This window comes from Osmerus eperlanus, chromosome 11 (assembly GCF_963692335.1).
Source record: "Osmerus eperlanus chromosome 11, fOsmEpe2.1, whole genome shotgun sequence".
In the NCBI taxonomy this organism is placed as follows: domain Eukaryota; kingdom Metazoa; phylum Chordata; class Actinopteri; order Osmeriformes; family Osmeridae; genus Osmerus; species Osmerus eperlanus.
The window spans coordinates 4,540,751-4,558,317 of NC_085028.1; the positions used below are offsets into that span (position 1 = coordinate 4,540,751).

The 17,567-nt window shown below is 46.9% G+C and overlaps 1 protein-coding gene across 1 annotated transcript; it reads left to right on the forward strand.

Annotated features, from left to right (window-relative positions):
- The first annotated feature begins 1,035 nt into the window (after positions 1-1,035).
- LOC134028732 (solute carrier family 25 member 36-A) lies at positions 1,036-14,400 on the forward strand. Its single transcript, XM_062472495.1, has 7 exons — positions 1,036-1,452; positions 4,019-4,183; positions 5,157-5,234; positions 7,625-7,725; positions 9,854-9,920; positions 10,292-10,581; positions 10,853-14,400. The coding sequence occupies exons 1-7, from the start codon at positions 1,412-1,414 to the stop codon at positions 11,044-11,046; spliced, it is 936 nt and encodes a 311-aa protein (XP_062328479.1). The 5' UTR covers positions 1,036-1,411; the 3' UTR covers positions 11,047-14,400.
- Positions 14,401-17,567: the final 3,167 nt, after the last annotated feature.

The following is a 17,567-nucleotide window of genomic DNA, read 5'->3' on the forward strand; positions in this document are numbered from 1 at the left end:
TTCACTCTGGAAATGTAGACTACATTATGAAGTAGTTACTTACTGTGGCAATGCCAATACTTCACCATAGAAGTATTTCCACTATTTATTTATTTTTGTATTTATTGAATGTAGTATTTGAACAATTGTATCCAGAGCTGTTGATCATGCTGACTTAATGGAGGGGGTCAATTACAGCCCAAGAACATAATTCTCAATCTTCCTCTACCTTCCACTATCCCCTGTTCATACTGAAGTCAGCCAGTAACATGATTAAGGTAAAGCATCGTGTGGCACATGATCTGGCCTTGTCAAATTGAGTCTCTAATTATAAAACCAAGTGCCATACGCATTTTATTCTGCTGCTCAAATTAGTAAACAGCATTTTACCCATAACATGCTGCAGGAAAGTTCACCTCCCAACCGCTGTAGCTTTATTTTTGGCTTACATTAATTTGATGGGTTCTTTATAGTGAAATATTAAAATAAAGTAGCTAGAAATTTAAGAAAGGAAGGAGGCTGAGGATGCTTGCTCTTTGGATGGCGATTCATTCACAATATGTTGAAAGAAAATTGATGCTGTTGTGTTCATTGGTTGCATCTGGATCCCTCCGGGAACATACGGTACATGACTTTGTTACTGTGTATTTCTGTTCCTCCCATTGCCATTAATCTTGATAAAATTGCAGTAGGCTAATAGTGCCATGAGCGCGTTTTTTCACTTTATCTGTAAGACCCTCTCTAGTAAGTTATTTTGGATGGATGGTGGCAGCTGACATGTTTGCTGTAGACCCGAAGAGTTGTTACTCGTGGCCATCCTGCTGTATAGCAAGGTCAAATCACATTTGTACCTTGCAAAATCACTCAGCCTACAGTCAACTGTGACAGTAACGAGAAGGAAATGGGAAAAGAGCAGCTATCCATTCGAATGAAAACGTTATGATGATCACGTGAAAGCGAAATGACCGGGCGGGCTTTATTACACATCAACCAATAGTAGCCTCTGTTTTGAGGCTTCCCATTCGACAATAAACATTCTGACCTGTGTCACTGGCATTCAGTGAGTGATGCAAGGCGAACGAATGTGAATCAAGCCCGAGTGTGGGTGTAAGATATTCCACACGACTTGGATGTATTCGTTAATGTATTGATATACAGACAGTACACCACGTTATTATTTTCTATACGAACGTGAAAACGTAAAAGTGCCGCCGCGAGGGTTTTCAATGGTGAAAACGCAACGTTTGGCCGAGTGAGCTAGCTACGTTTGCTAGTTAGCCTGGTAGCTATATCCTCGTTTTTGCTACAAACTGAACTCCACGAAACGGGGACATTGGAGTACTAATAAGGTCAAGTTATCCGCTCATTCTCGCCAACAGCCCCTTCCCCCAACCCTGGTGTCCTTCGTACGGCCCTGAGAATATGATACAGAATGAGTCAGAGAGACACCCTTGTTCATCTGTTTGCTGGAGGGTGAGTATAGCTACAGTTCTATTCACAGGGGGAGGCGTAACAGCCAGGCTATCTAGCATCTGCTTGGCTATCTAGCGTCTGCGGCTAGCAAGTCTAGAACCAGCTACTACTAGCAAGATAAATTGGATGTAATCTGCAATATAGCTAGTTAACCATCAACCGTGCTACATCACAAGAGCTGTTTTGGAATTGCACGTCAAACGTTAACTAGCTATTTCTATGTAACTGCACAGTTTGCTAAAATTAGCTAGGTAGTCCTTGTAGCTATACATACAGGCTACAAATGTAGCTAGCTAAACAGCAAACGTTTAGCATACCTGGGTATCACTGACGAAGTCAAGAGTCTGAGTGAAGGACTACAGTAGAAGCTGGCTAGCTAACGATGGCTGGTGTAGTACAGTATCATAACGACGTGCATGTGTGTGCGGCTATGTAAGTTAAACGGGAAAGTCTTCTAGATGGTGGTTGTTAGAATATCACGAAATAAATGTTTGTTGGCGTCAGTGGTTATAGTTGCAGTCGCTGAAAGTAAAATCGAACATGTCCAACGCAAGATGAGCATAACCATAGATCAAATCTAAAATGAGATTAAACGAAGCGGTTGCAAGGTTAGAGAGCTCGCAGTACTACCAGCTTTCGAAAGGTCCAGTAAGCTTGCAACAGTCAGGGTACTTTGTGGATTGACAGTGTGCAAAACATATATAATAAAGAACGCCCCACCAGTCTGACCTTCAAGGTCATAAAACCCAAACTTATATTGAGCCAAAATCCTCAAAAGACGGGTCGGATTTACAAAGTTAGCTAAAAACTAACAGTAGCTATGGTTACCAAGATCTGGCTTGTATTAACTACTAACACAGCAACCCGAGCTCTCTGCAGTGTAAAATGGCCGAAAGAGACAAGTGTAAAAGCTTGAATTGTTTGGGAGATTTCTTTTGCTGAATCGTGCAAATCTTGTTGGAATGACATATGAATGAACCACTATCTATATTTTGGATCTTGGCAATTCACTTCTGATGCGATGCATGAGGATGCTAACTTAAAATGAATGCACAAAAGCACTTTTCAAGCACAAATGTGTTTATCTGATACAGGACTTCACTGGTATGGGTACAGTCATGGCATTCTTTATAAACCATGCCATTTTATTTTGACCAGTGTCAAATCATTGTGCTCAACATGGTTGCTTGGTGGAAGTGCAAAGAGAGCACACTGTTGTTGGGGCCACTTTGGACACATAGTCTTTAGACGGTAAAGACATACATCTTGTGTCTGTTCTATAAATTTACATTTAGTCATTTAGCAGACGCTCTTATCCAGAGCGACTTCCCCCGAGGCAAGTAGGGTGAAGTGCCTTGCCCAAGGACACAACGTCATTTCGGTTTCCATAGCCGGGAATCGAACTAGCAACCTTCTGATTACTAGCACGATTTCCTAACCACTATAAATGTTCTAGACTTGTGTTTGGTTATCCAGGACTACAACATGACTGGTCCTGTTTGCCTCTGCTAAAAATCGACTCTGTAATGGCTACTGGTGCAAACATTTGAGTCGAAACAAACAAGACCAGATCCACAAAGTACTGTGATTCAGACCAAGTTGCACAAGAACAAGTCATCAGACAGGACTGACAGAACGGCAACGCTTCTTGTAAAAAGACGGGCAAAGTTACATCCTATGTAGACCGTCTGTTTGGGCAGAGACGACTATTCACAGTAGCTAGATATGAGCGTAGCCTGGTTAATGCCTGTTGTGGAGAGACCTTTCTGAACCACTGCCATTGTTTACCTTTGTCCAGCCTACCACACAGCTCATTTTGTCAGACATGTGAAGGTATGCAGGTGTTTTTATGACACTGACACACACGTTTACTAGGTCAGCCTACCCCACGACCATTCTCTCTCTCTTGTTTATCTCAATTAAGGTATTGGTTAATCATCAACTACTAAGATGAAATGCCATGTCGTTTGATCGTGACAGGGCCAAGTTCACAGAATCCCCGTTCAGATTATATCCATAATAATCTTACTGAGCTAATCATACTAGTGATTGATTTAAGCGATAGCATTGGTACATTTTAGGCCTAATTGTCCTTTGGTCTACCGTTCTACCTTTGTATCTTATCTTTTGTACTTATCATTTTTTTTTATCATACAAGACAAAGCAGGCCATGTCTGTGGTTTTATTGGATTGTAGTCGAATACTCTTCACTAGCTATCGCTGAGCGATTAACCTGTTCAACTCAGATTGAGTTATGGAACGACACAGCCACACAGTGTTTGCAGGGACTGGATCTTTGTGATACACATAGAATAGGTGTGCCAGCCTAGAACAGCCACTCCTAAGCCTCCCTGTACTGTTCTACAAGCCTGGGATCGTTGGAATTCCACATGGCATATTTTCACATCAAAAGAACCGAGCAGGTCAACAGTCAAGTCGAGGTGTTTGTGTGTGTGGGGGGGCGTGTCCTACCATTTAGTTTTCTCTCCCCCTCTTTGACCTTGGTCCCGTTTTTTTTCTCCTCTCCACCCCCTCGTCTTTCCACCCCCCCCTCCTTGTCGTCCAGGTGTGGGGGAACGGTGGGGGCCATCCTGACATGTCCCCTGGAGGTGGTGAAGACCAGGCTCCAGTCGTCCTCCATCACGCTCTACGTGTCTGAGGTGCAGCTGAGCACCGTCAGCGGGCCCAGCGTGGCCCGCATGTCCCCGCCCGGGCCCCTGCACTGCCTCAAGTGGGTACTCGCACTCCCAAATACAGCGTTTTCACACATTCACTCGATGGTCATATTTATAACTCAAACAGCCTGAATAAGACAGCGATTCGTAGCCTTGAACGAGACGGTATGTAGACCTGTGCCGGAAGGCTTTGTCATAATGATGGTAAGCTAACTTATTAGCCTAAAAATACTCATGATGATTGCTGAGGTGTGTCCCAGTAGGGTATTAGTGAAGTGTGGCTTCCCCTCCCTCTTGAGGTCTCACTAGCATGTCAGTTAGTACCATCCTCTCCCCTCTTCCCCTCTCTCTGGTCTCAGCGGGGCGTAGCTGCAGGATCCTCCCTCCCCACCCCCCTCTCCCCCTCGTCCCAGCTCCAGACATGTTGTTTGTTTGCCCTGGCCCCCGTCCCCCTGGCAGACCCACTCGGACAGCCGCTTTCTGAAACCCAGCGCCCTCTCACCCTGAGGTGATGCAGCGCTGGGATCAGAGGGCCAGCGAAGCCAAGCTAGAAGACCTCCGTCTTGTTTTTGTCACTGAGCGTAGGGCTCTTTCAACAAGGCTGTCACAGGGCTTCCCCTCCCCCCCTGCTGAACATTTACATTTAACGGTTAGCGTTGCTCCCTTTTTGCAATATACATAGCTGAGAAGTGTTACAATCAAATACTCTCTGTCCCCCTTCTGGTAGTGAATGGAGTCTTCTCTGATGCTGTTGAAGCACAATTTGTTCCAAACTAGAGGGAGGCACCGTACATGGTGTCACCACCCACTCAGTGAATGAATCATATTTTGATTGGCATGACCATACCATAAGTAATAACACTTCAGCATTTAGATAAACACATCCAGCAATTCAAGGACTCCACGTCTCAGCCATTTCATGTCAAATGATCTAGTCCAAGGTCAGGCTTCCATTCCAAATTATTGCTGTTGAAAATGTAAAAGGTATTTGTCAGGAACGTGTCTAACGGTGTTCCCGTTGTTTCCCAGGTTGATTCTGGAGAAGGAAGGACCTCGCTCCCTGTTCAGGGGCCTCGGGCCTACCCTGGTGGGAGTGGCCCCCTCTAGGTGAGCACCCTGCTTACTATAAACAGCCACCAGGACCATGAACATGGTGATGCTGTCCCCTCCCGAACAAACCAGGTTTACAGAAAGACTGGGGTGAAATCAAAAGCTGGTGAAGGGAGATTCAAACAGTACCTTTTTTAATTGTTAGTTCTGGATGGGTCTTTTCTTGAATAAGGTAGTGGACATAGGAGAGCACTTTCTGTCTCCCAGCTACTCCCACACTCGCTCAAGTCTGGTGACTGTTGAAGGGGACAGTTTCCGGAATATGTAGGCTACAGTTTCAGGAATATGTAGGCTACAGTTTCAGGAATATGTAGGGCACAGTTCAGGAATATGTAGGGTACAGTTTCAGGAATATGTAGGGCACAGTTCAGGAATATGTAGGGTACAGTTTCAGGAATATGTAGGGCACAGTTCAGGAATATGTAGGGTACAGTTTCAGGAATATGTAGGGCACAGTTCAGGAATATGTAGGGCACAGTTCAGGAATATGTAGGGTACAGTTTCAGGAATATGTAGGGCACGTTTCAGGAATATGTAGGGCACAGTTCAGGAATATGTAGGGCACAGTTCAGGAATATGTAGGGCACAGTTCAGGAATATGTAGGGTACAGTTTCCGGAATATGTAGGGCACAGTTCAGGAATATGTAGGGTACAGTTTCAGGAATATGTAGGGCACAGTTCAGGAATATGAAGGGTACAGTTTCAGGAATATGAAGGGTACAGTTTCAGGAATATGAAGGGCACAGTTTCAGGAATATGTAGGGGAAGTGTCACGAGCCACTGGCACCATTATCAGTGACTCACTGAAGGACGGTGTACTTGTAGTCATGAATGTCCGGTCACGTTTTCGCTCTCTCCCTTGCTTTGACTGGTGTCGTCCGTCTACCCCACCCCCTCCCCCCCCCCCCCCCCCCACAAAAAGAAATGGTTAGGGTTAAGGTCATTGGGTTCATGGGCTACATAACGCAGCAGTGTGAGGTTCACGTTGGAGGGTTTGGGGTCAAGAATCACACACTGGCATGCAGGTCTCGTGCAGCACTTTCTAGGTAATGATGTTCATATAAGGACCGTGGGTTTCACGGTCCTTTTATGAAGAAAATCCAATTTAATGGCCGCATCCCACAGTTATTAAGCAAGCTGTCCCCACCCACATTTGAAAACAAACCCACACTCCTGATTCACGTGCAGTTCTTGATCAAATTCGGTCTGTGATCTGCCGTATTTCGGGCTTGAAGCTGCGGTGACAAAGCTGTTACTAAAAAAGAACAGTCCAGGTTTTCTACATTTTGCTCGGAGGGGGATCAGGGCCTTCCCTGGGACCGTCTGTTACAGTGTGGGTGGGCTGGTGAGGGGACAGGATCTGAGGTACCCAGGAAGACTGGTCCAGTGGGGCGTTTAGACGCACCACGCAGCGGAGGCTGACATCCGCTGACCGTCATCTGTCTTACCTCAGGTCCAGACCATCTGTCCAGCCCGACTGATGTTCCGCCGACTCCAGGGGTTTAATGCTGTTACATAAACCCACGGTCACTCTGAAGGATAAAACCTTGGGAAACGGCTTTTCCGAATCACTGAGCGAGCTAAGCAGATCACTGGCACTGGCGTTAGGTTACCTGAGTAGCACAGTATGGCCGCCAGTCAGCTAGCTAATCTCAGCTAGCTCCGCTTAGCTAGCTGTGCACGGTAATGGCTAAGTGGGAGCTAATAGAGACGGATGCTGGCTAATGCTACAGCTAGAAGGTGTCGGCGCCAGGCACGTGTGGAGTGCTTTGTTGACAAGGTGATGTGAGGGGGGTGCTGATGCAGAATGAAACAGCCCCTTAAGGACATACACACAGCCTGTTACGTAACGTGACTGATGAGCTTTTAGCAGGAGACTTTGACTTTCATCATTAGCAGGTGGTCAGGTTTAACAAACACATTTGGCTGGGGGCACAGTCATAACGAGTCACTGGGAAAAAACCTGCAAAGGTACAAACTTTGTGAAAATATATTTTAAAAAGTATTTAGTGTATAAAATGAGGATCCTGCTTGAGCTTTTTTCCTTCCTCGTGCTGTGCAGTTGGTCAGAATGATTTCAACACAGACCCCTGGCCTTGGTTCTGCTGTGAGCTCCGGAGCTAGTTATATCAGTGAGCTTAAATGCCAGCATCACCCTGACAATAAGAGCACAGTGTTTTCTTTAGCATTGTGTAATGAATTAGCTCAGCGTCTGAGAGAATCGGCTTTGCCCTACATCGAGGGCTTTTTATTATTATTTATTGTTTTGCATAAGTTGGAGTAAGGTATTTGTCAAAGAACAACAGTGATGCCATTCATAGTTTTGCTTTGTCATTCCTCCCCCCTCATTTTATCCTCTGTGTGACCTTTCACTGTCTCCTTACAGAGCTATCTACTTTGCTGCGTATTCCAGTGCCAAAGAGAAACTCAATGGGGTGTTTGAGCCCGACTCCACACAGGTGCACATGGTCTCAGCCGGCTTAGCAGGTAAACACATTCACCCAGCATGTCATTTGATTTACTATTTTCTCGGGTTCTTTTTTTTTGTACATAGGCAATTTGATGTTGGATAACCATTGTGTGTGTGGTGTGCTTCTGTCCACAACCACTTGTGACCACTTTTAGTATGTCTGTCAGAAAGGCCAGTGGATTGGGCCTGTCCCATGTCAGTGCTGGTAAGTCCAGGTCAACCCAAATGCACCTTATGGAATTTCCAAACTAGTCTTTTTAGAGAACCCACCCACCTCGCCTACCCATTACAGGCCAAGGTCCCTTGTTGTCACTAGCACTGCTAAACCTGGGAGTGAAGTAGAGGCCACAATAGTTTCTGATGAGCCCATTTGCTTTGAATGTTCTTAGGAAATGCAAGAACCCTAGGCTCTATATGGACAAACATCTCCCGTTCTGCTTGTCCTCTAGTGGGATGACTATGCACTTCAGTTTCAAAGTGGCATCCCCATATCTAAAAATAAATAAATAAAAAAGACAATCTCTGTGCAAGCACAACATATCAGTCCATAACTCTTTTCAAAAAACGATCCCTATACATTTGAGTTGTCACTTGCTTGTCATTGCTGTGTCGAGGCGAGTGCCTCTGTCACTAGTCCCAGAGTAGCACTATCCTGATCCCCGCGGCCAACGCTAGACAGACTCCCTCTGTTAGAATGTGGGCCAGTCAGACAAACTGAGCGCACCACCAAGCAGAGGCAGTGCGCGTGCATGCGCGTGCATGCATCTAAGCTCTATGACTCACACCTTCCAGAAGCAAAGTCAAGGTCTAGGCTTACCGCTGTCCTGGTTGTCCTTCACACTGCCCTCTACTGGCCAACCCCACACACTACAGCCAGTCACACGTATACGCTAGAGCTCCCTGTGTTAGCTATGCTCCGGGCCTGTGAACAGTGAATAGACCTCTTTCAGAAGTGACCGAGTGCTTCCAGGCTAGAGACAAACCCAGTATGTTTGCTTTGGGGGGGGGGGGGGGGGGGTATATGAGATCCTGAACTCTGTGCAGGGTAGTGTCCCCTTCTCCATCTAAGAATAGACCTGGAGGACAGTGGGGAAATAGCCCCAAGGCTTAAAAACGAGTTGGGCAGATAAACATCACACACACGCACACACACACATGTTGACTTGAACTCTGGACATGCATGTAGGGAGCACAGCTAGGCTGACAGGGCTATTACAGGTTTCTGTTAACCATCTAGAATACCACTGTTACCTGGGAACATCATGGTATTACTTCCAGAATGGGATTTAAAAGTGCCTTCTTTTGACTAAATGTTCCTCCCCCCACCCCGCCAACCTCCATTGTGTACATTTCCTCCCTAGTATTGATATGAATGTGCAGGTGAAAAGGGGCCTAAACTGCAGGGACTGAAATGTAAACCATAGGCTAATGGGAACATTTGACTGGTGAAAGGTTGCATGCTGGTCAGTGTGGTACACACAAGCCTGTGTCTGTTTTAGGCCTTTACCGTAGCTTCTCCTCTGGCCATGAGACCCCCACTCCAGCAGGGGTCTCTAGCTGCATCTGTGAGGAGTAACTTGGTCTCCGTGAGTACTCACCACAGATCTGTGCATCTTTATTATCTCTCTCTTTCCATCTCTCTCTCTCTTTCTAGCTCTCTCTCTCTCTCTCCCCCCTTTTATCCCTCTCCTTTTTATTCCGTCTTCTAGGTTTTTTGGAATACAGAGCTATCATAATTTCATTTTTTTCTCCCCCCAACACTTTCACAGCCTTTTACGTACATACATACAGCATGTGTTTTGACCGTACATACTGTATATGTAGAGTAACGATACGGAGCTACACATGTGAGCCAGTCTTCCGTGCCTAGCGGGGCTAGCTCTCTCTAAGCTGCCTTTGTGACTCTGCCCCGCCATTGATTTGACTCCACCGCTCATTCGTGTTACCTCGCCACCACGAACGCAGCTTACACAAGGCAACACGCGGATGTTAGCGCAGGCCGTAGAGTACGACCGTGTTACCGCCTGTGTGCTCGTGGTTGCTAGGTACCATAGAACCCCCCCCCCCCCCACCAGGGTAGCTCCTGGGCGTGCCTCCCCCCCTCCTGGTTCCTCCGGTGTCTGATCCTGCTCCTTCTCTCTGCAGGGTTCACCGCCATCACTGCCACCAACCCCATCTGGCTCATTAAGACCCGGCTGCAGCTCGACGCCAGGTAACCCCCCCCACACACACTCCATACACACACACACACACATTCCAAACCCTCCAGCCATTTTTCTTTTCCATGACAGTTGCGTTATTAAAAATACTAAAATGACCATGGCCACTATACAATGCTGCTTGTCAACCTTTATGGTAGCCGTACAATATGATGGTGGAAATGTATTTCCTTCCTGCTTGTGGCAGGTGATGTATGACTATTTCTGAACCTCACAGGGCCTCCTTCTCCCACACCTCCACCAGCTTCGAGCCTGGGGAGATGAGGTCGATGGACACTTTTCCTCGCCACTTGTCCACCTCTCCTGCTTGTTGAACCCTCTCTCTGAACAAGTTTTCCCTCTCTCTAACTTCCACCCTCCCCAGGAACCGAGGGGAGCGCAGGATGAGTGCGTTCGACTGCGTGCGGCGGGTGTACCAGTCAGACGGCCTGCGGGGCTTCTACCGGGGCATGTCGGCGTCCTACGCCGGCATCTCAGAGACTGTGATCCACTTTGTGATCTACGAGAGCATCAAGCGGCGCCTCCAGGAGGCCAAGGCCTCGCACACCATGGAGGACGAGGAGGAGGCGTCCAAGGACGCGTCGGACTTTGTGGGGATGATGCTGGCCGCGGCCACGTCCAAGACCTGCGCCACCACCCTGGCTTATCCACACGGTAAGAGAACGACACGCTCTCGTATAAGAAACCTCCCAAATGCAATGTGACAAATTCATCTTCAGACTGTCGATTGAAAGAAAGTTGTTGGGCCCTTATCAGCGGATATTGCATGAAATAATCAGCTCTTTTGGGCATTTGCGAAGTTTACGGATTTGTATTTTATTTTAACCCCAAAAAATGGAAGAAACGCGTTGTCTTTATATTATTTATTTGGTTTATTTCCTTAGAAACCTCTGAAACTAACCGTTTTCCCTCCCTCCCCCTGCAGAGGTGATCCGCACTCGGCTACGAGAAGAGGGCTCCAAGTACCGCTCCTTTTTCCAGACTCTGACCACAGTGCCCAAGGAGGAGGGCTACCGGGCCCTGTACCGGGGCCTCACCACCCACCTGGTGCGCCAGATCCCCAACACCGCCATCATGATGTGTACCTACGAGCTTGTGGTCCACTTACTGAACCGTTAACCCCTTCCGCACCCCACGTTTCACCCACTAATGACCTGTGCCCCCCCACCTTACATCCCCCCTACCTTAGTTTAACCCCCCACCCCCCCAAAAAAATAATATACCCAACACTTTCATAACTGTCCTGAGAAAGATGAAGTTCAGAGTCCCTCCTCCCCCCCCCACTCCCCACAAAGAGGCCCCTTCCACCTCACCAATCTGAAGAGGACTGGAGACTGTGGGTGCCCCCATCCTGCTGAAACGATAGCTAAACCAACACAGCTTAGGTTAGGGCGAGAGCGGCGGGAGCAGGCAGTGTGGGGCAGTGTGTGACCTCTGGAGGTACGGCTTTCCACAAACACTTCAGACTAATTGTCTGGTAGAAGGCACCTGCTTGTGTGAGCACACAGAGGAATCTGACTTAGGGGGGAACCCGTGACCTGTCGTAGAAACGTGTAACAATACTAATTATCTTAAGCATATGTAACCCTACTCACTACTACCTACATGGAGTTGAATGTGTGAAACCAAATGCTGTGTTTGCGACTGAAGGTTCAGTTATTAGTTGTAAAACTAGTTCTTGATTAATCTACTTGTTGAAATAGAGCTTACTCGCATTGTAGAGGTCCCAAGCTAACTTCCTTAGCCGTACGGAGTGATCATGTAAATGACTGCTAAATGACTAAATATGTAAAAGTACACCTGGTAGAAACAGAACGGCTCGACGTGGCCTCGGCGTTTGTCGAGGAGGAAGTGGCTGTGTGAGACCCTGTGAAAGCTGACATAGAAGTAGTAGAGAGGAGATGGTGGGGGGTGCCTTGTGAGACGATTCAAACAAACCTTTAGAAATGCACAGCGGTGATGGGAGGAGGAGGGGCGGTGGGAGGGGGGGGGGTCGGCAGAGTTGGGGCTGCAGCAGTGCATAACCACGCATGGCGAAGGTCCACTGCGCTTGCATTAGGAACAACCCCCCCCTGACACGCACCAACACTCTCATCACATATCAGCCTTGAGACCCCCTGGCGCCAAAATGTAATATGACATTTACAGGTGTACTGACATCTGTACTTGAAGGACGTCTTAATGCAGCTGCCTGTACTGGATGTCTGTGTGGAAAGACAGTTCTGTAAATCCGGCCTGTTTGTCACATAACTAACCAGGCAGTGACATCATTCAAATCTGGCCTTTTACCTCTCATAGTCAGTGGTTATTATCGTATGGATCAGTATCGAGATGTAAGCTCGACCGCCAATCAGAATCCAAGCATTCACACCTAGACTTACAGTAACTACTTGAATGTAAACAAACCCAAGAAATAACCAAACTAAAGACACTGGGAGTGAAATTAAGACCAACTGTGTGAATATTTAAGAAATATTAACTGATAAAACGAATGAAAAACGTAACCAGTTTAACCTGCTATTAGTTCTAATAAGTGATAGTGTTATTGGAGATGGATCTTTGTAGACATGAAGATGTGACACAGTTTCAGATTTCCACCCAGGTGACGGGGTGAAACGACAGCATTTGAGGCGGGAGGCGACGGGACAGCGTGCCCCTGTGACCCCTCCCCACACATCCCTCCCCCAGACAACTGTCCTTTTTAACGCACTTTTCTGTTGCTCTCTTTGGTCCACAGTTGCTCCCCCCCCCCCCCTTTTATTTGGCATCCGCTATTTTCTCTGTGTCCGAACGGTAACGTGTGACTGGCAGGGGCGATCCTATGTCAAGTGGTCACTTTGAATAACGTGTGCATTGTACAGTTAAGCCTGTGTTTGGGGAAGGCTGGGGAGCTCTGTCTCTGTGGCATGTGTGAAATGCGTGCACCAGAAGGACGAACTCCCGCATCCTTTCCCCCTTCCATGTGCGTTATGCAGTAAACGTACGGTTAGAAGAAGACAAACTGTTTTCGTGAAAGAAAACAATAGAGCTGCATTTCAACTGATAAAAGATGTTTCATTTTGAAACTGTTTTACTATATCTCATGTCGTTTTTAAATAGGACTGTTTTGTTTTTCCGACAATCTTTCGTTGGAGCTGTAAGACACTTTTCGAGTTTGGCCTCCATTCATTTATTTGTCATTTACCTTTTCTGTCATGTGTTGTGAAAACTGTGAGAATCCAACGTTCATCTCATTCGTGTTGTGTTTACATCCACCCACGTAACCATGGAGATGCCCTTCCATACTGACCTTACCCAGCTCACAAGACGTGCCCAGAGCCACACTAACGTAGGCACGTCTTGTGGTAGTCACTGGCCTAAATGTTCAACTAGTCGTAGACTATACTCAGATCCTGAGATCTCCTGAATTCAGTATCAAATACCCCCAAAAAGCTGAACCTTAAGTGTTATTTAAAAATGTATGCTCTGGTCTCAGTTCCCTGCCTATATATGCATGCTCGCTCAAATCTGCAATCAGCATAACCAGTGAGAATTGAAGGTGATGAAGCGATTGCGACATGGTAGCCATTGGTTGTACACTGTATGCGCCTCTTGCTCGGCCTTCACCGAGCTGCCCTGTCACAATCCAAGGTCCAGAGCCGACGAGGCACGCAGAAAGGTCCAGACATGCCCCACCCCCTGTATCAGGCTTCACTCACAACACACATGGAAGGATCTATGTCGATCTATGTCTCTCACGTTCTCTCTGCATGTTTAAAATATGAAGAGTGGACATGTCATCACCACACATCTGTCATTTTAAACACATGCTGCTGTGTATGAACCTTGAGCCAATGGGTGGTTTAATGCTGCTTCTGATGTTGGGGCACCACTCAATGGGTGTGCATGTTTAGGAAGCCTGGGTAGCTTAGGTGGGTGGATACTTCCAGATTGACATTTCTTGCAATTGTAGCCCAAAGGGGAGACTGAACATGCACAGCCCGGCACCCAGGGTCATGGTGCTGGCAGTTCTCATTGGTTTGCGAGACAGAAGATGCTCCGTGCGAGCCTCTGTTGTATTTACAGGTTTATGCATTGCAAAGTGTGGGGCTGTTGTGTATTGTATTGTTTGGTGATATGGGATGCACAGCCTCACATGGTTCTCCTTTTGTCCCCCAATGTTTGGTGTGTGTGTGTGTGTGCGTGCCTGTGTGTATGTGTGTGTGTGTGTCAGTGACGGCACATTCACTAACATTTCATGTCATTCTTGTTTTGTTTGTGTGTGTGAGCTCGTAGGAGTATGCACTCTAACCCAGAACCGCTAACAGTGTTGCTTCCTCCCCCATGTTCTCATTTCTTTTGTTTGTCCATTCTGTATTTTTTTTTTTCTTCTCGTGGTGTTTTCTGAGCCTACTGGAAGTGTGGCTTATTCTATGCATTCTCAACCCCTGGTTTTGTAAAATAGAAATCAATAAAATGGAAAGAGTGCAAGTATTTATTGTGTGGTCCCAAGTATTATTCCTATTTTCGGCACCTATTGTGCCTGAGAGAAATAAAGTTTGAAGAAAAGTTAAGACTTGATGCAATGAAGTTAATGATCCCATCTCTCACCACATGATGGCAGCATTGCCTCAAACGCAGCTCGTGGAGGCCTTGCTAGTTAAACCTAACCTTCAAGTCCATCACCTCCTATATACTGTACAGGTATTTTAACCACTTTGGGATGTTGTTGTCCCAAGGCAAATTGCAACAGAAAATAATCGCAATAGTCAGACACAGTGGTTCTCATCTCAGTGCAGAACATGCATCCCAATTCCAGTTGTCTCTGACTCTCGGCCCTAGGCATTTCATAGATCTGCAAAAACTGGAATAGGTATGAAACAGCTAATTGGAAAGGTTCCACCAAGCTCCAGGCTTGGACGGACATTGCCAGCTATCCAATCCTTTTAGTTTTCTACTAAAAGCCTTGAGGTATTGGCCAGAGTTCATTCTGGCATTTGGGCCAAGCAGCAGACCCACAGAACAAACAGATGCACTGCAGCTGGCAAGATGTTATTTAGCCCATAAACCCATTACCCAGCACAGGAGGGAGAGAGGAGAGACCCAAGACGTTGTATGTGTGTGCACACGCATGTGTTGGTGTGTGGGTGTTGGTGTGTGCGTGTGTGTGTGTGTAATATAGAAAAGGAGAGATGGAGTGAAAAGGGGAGTGTGTGTACTGTTTCGAGTTTCCCTCTTCTGCAGGGATTATATCAAAACAGGCTTTGCGGCTGGTTCTTCAGGGCTTGTGTTTTTGTACTGCCGGCTAAAAAAAGAAGCGGTTCTTTGTAGCGACAGTGCTCGGCTGTGCCTCTCTCTGAGGACAAACAAGCACGTTGGGGAGAAAAACAGAGACCACCATCGCAAAAGTGCTCCCCTCATCCTCTAGCCTTTTCATCCAGGCAGGGACATCGTGGGAAGGGGGGGGGGGGGGGGAGCAGGGCTAACATCTGAAAATATTTGAAGAGCCCATGCGGCCTACATTTCCTGGCAAACCCCCGGCGCCTCCTCATCTTCTTGAGCGAGATGATGGAGCCAAAGAGGCGTTGACACCTCACACTATTTAAAGGACAGCAGCCCTGTTCCAGAACCATCTCGTCTCTCCCTGAGTCTTATGCCCGTAACCAGTGGTTACTTTGCGAGCGGCTACATCGCAATGTGGCTAAGTAAATACAGACCATTCCTCGACTCTGTTAGAACTATGCACTTCTCATCCTTGATCTTCCACTGCCCTTTCTATTATGCACCGTCGTACGTCGCTTTGGATGAAAGCTTATGCTAGAGGAATCCAATCTAAGAGGCGAAACGAAGAAAGGACTTGAGTGAACTGCAACAGGAACGGAATCCTACCCTAGGTAGTCTCTCTGTCAGAGGGCCACGAAGTTGCAGAACATTCCGACATGTCTGGTGAACTAATGTCTGGGAAATGTATTTGACATTGAGTGTTCGCAGGGTTCAGGTATTCAGATACAGAGAAGTAATAAAGGTGTTCCGGCAAATATATATATATATATATATATAGATATTTATTCCAGAGGATATATTCCTCTGGTATATATATTCCTATTCCTCTAACCAGAGGAATATATATATTCCTCTGGTGCCCACACACTGTGTGTACCATGTAAGAGATTACTTACCACAGTAAGATATCCAGAAACAAGCATTCATGGACAGATAGAGAAAACACACACACAGTCAGAGATACAGAAACACACCAAAATGATCTTGAGCTTTCCCTGAACCTAAGCTAAGTCTACTTCCACCCACCACAATCATCTGTGAAATTACGCCAGGGAGTGTGAAGTGAGGGAGCATATCTCCCTGTCTCATCCCTAGTCTCTCTCCCACACAAACTCGCATGAACACACAAACACACCCTCACACACACACGCTCGCAAACGCAAACACAACATTCACCCACGCGTCAATCGTCAAAGTGAGCAGAAATTTTTTTTGAGTGATGTCTTAACGAGCAGTGCGGCCGCTGGCACTCATGTTGGGCTCACGTTTTTCCACTACTGTCAGTGCTGCTCCATCTGTGCCCATCCACACAGGCAGCTCGAGTGAGGCCGAAGGGAAGGAAGCTGCATATGATATTAGGGGATTGGAGGGAGAGAACCAGGAGAGATAATGAAAGGCAGATGCCGGGAGGACTCGGGGCTGACCAGTGCAGTGGGTGTTTGAGGAGGATGTTGAGGAGAGTGCGACGCTGCAGACGTTTATCAGAGGCTTCTCTGGCGGACTAATGTACAGTACGTGCCCATTCCGCCTTGTTCACACACACACCTTCTCTCTCTCTTTATGACTGTATCTTTCTTGCTCTTTCTGTCTCTCTCTCTCTCACACACACACACACACACACACACACACACACACACACACACACACACACACCTTCTCTCTCTCTTTATGACTGTATCTTTCTTTCTCTTTCTATCTCTCTCTGTCTCTCTCTCTCTCACACAGACACACACACTTAAATACACAGAATGAGGGATGTGACTCATCAGTCCCAACTGGATGTGTATGTCTCTGAGTGAGGATCTATTTGGGTTTAAAAGGGCCAGGCAGGCAGACAGAAAAGCAGGGTAGAGAGGCAGGCAAGGAGGCAAACAAAAAGAGAAGGAGGGAGGGAGAAAAGGAGGCAGGCAGACAGGTAGGGATATGGACAGACAGGCAGGCACAGAGGCACTCTACTGTAGGTGGGCTGGCAGGTAGAAATGCAGAAAGACAGACTGACAGGCTGCCAGATTGACAACCTTGCTGTGGGCGGGGCTGCGGGTGGTGTGGAGGGCTACTGAGTCCTGCTCAATGCAAGGAAGACTGATGATCGATGTTAAATATGCAGTAGGACCAAATACACCTCCAGTCGTTTTATAATGATGTGTGCAGCAAACACATGCAATGTGCCAACAAGAAATTGGTGAACTGATGCATTGTTGACGCATGCCAACAAATCCATAAACAGTGGAAGAGAAGATGGGGAATGGGCTATCTGTGCGCATAAGGAGAGAGAGAGAATTCTGTAATTGTATGGAATCAAATCACAATGGAAACTAGAGAGGGTACAATTTCTGGGGAAATTGTAGGGTGTGCTTGCTTTCGTCGGTTGCACAGGG

What these genes read in the sequence shown, in the direction of transcription:
- LOC134028732 (XM_062472495.1), top strand. Translation starts at nt 1,412, where the DNA reads ATGAGTCAGAGAGACACCCTTGTTCATCTGTTTGCTGGAGG. An exon ending in GTTCATCTGTTTGCTGGAGG is followed by an intron (nt 1,453 to 4,018) that starts GTGAGTATAGCT and finishes CTTGTCGTCCAG; the next exon opens with GTGTGGGGGAACGGTGGGGG. An exon ending in GTGGGAGTGGCCCCCTCTAG is followed by an intron (nt 5,235 to 7,624) that starts GTGAGCACCCTG and finishes GTCTCCTTACAG; the next exon opens with AGCTATCTACTTTGCTGCGT.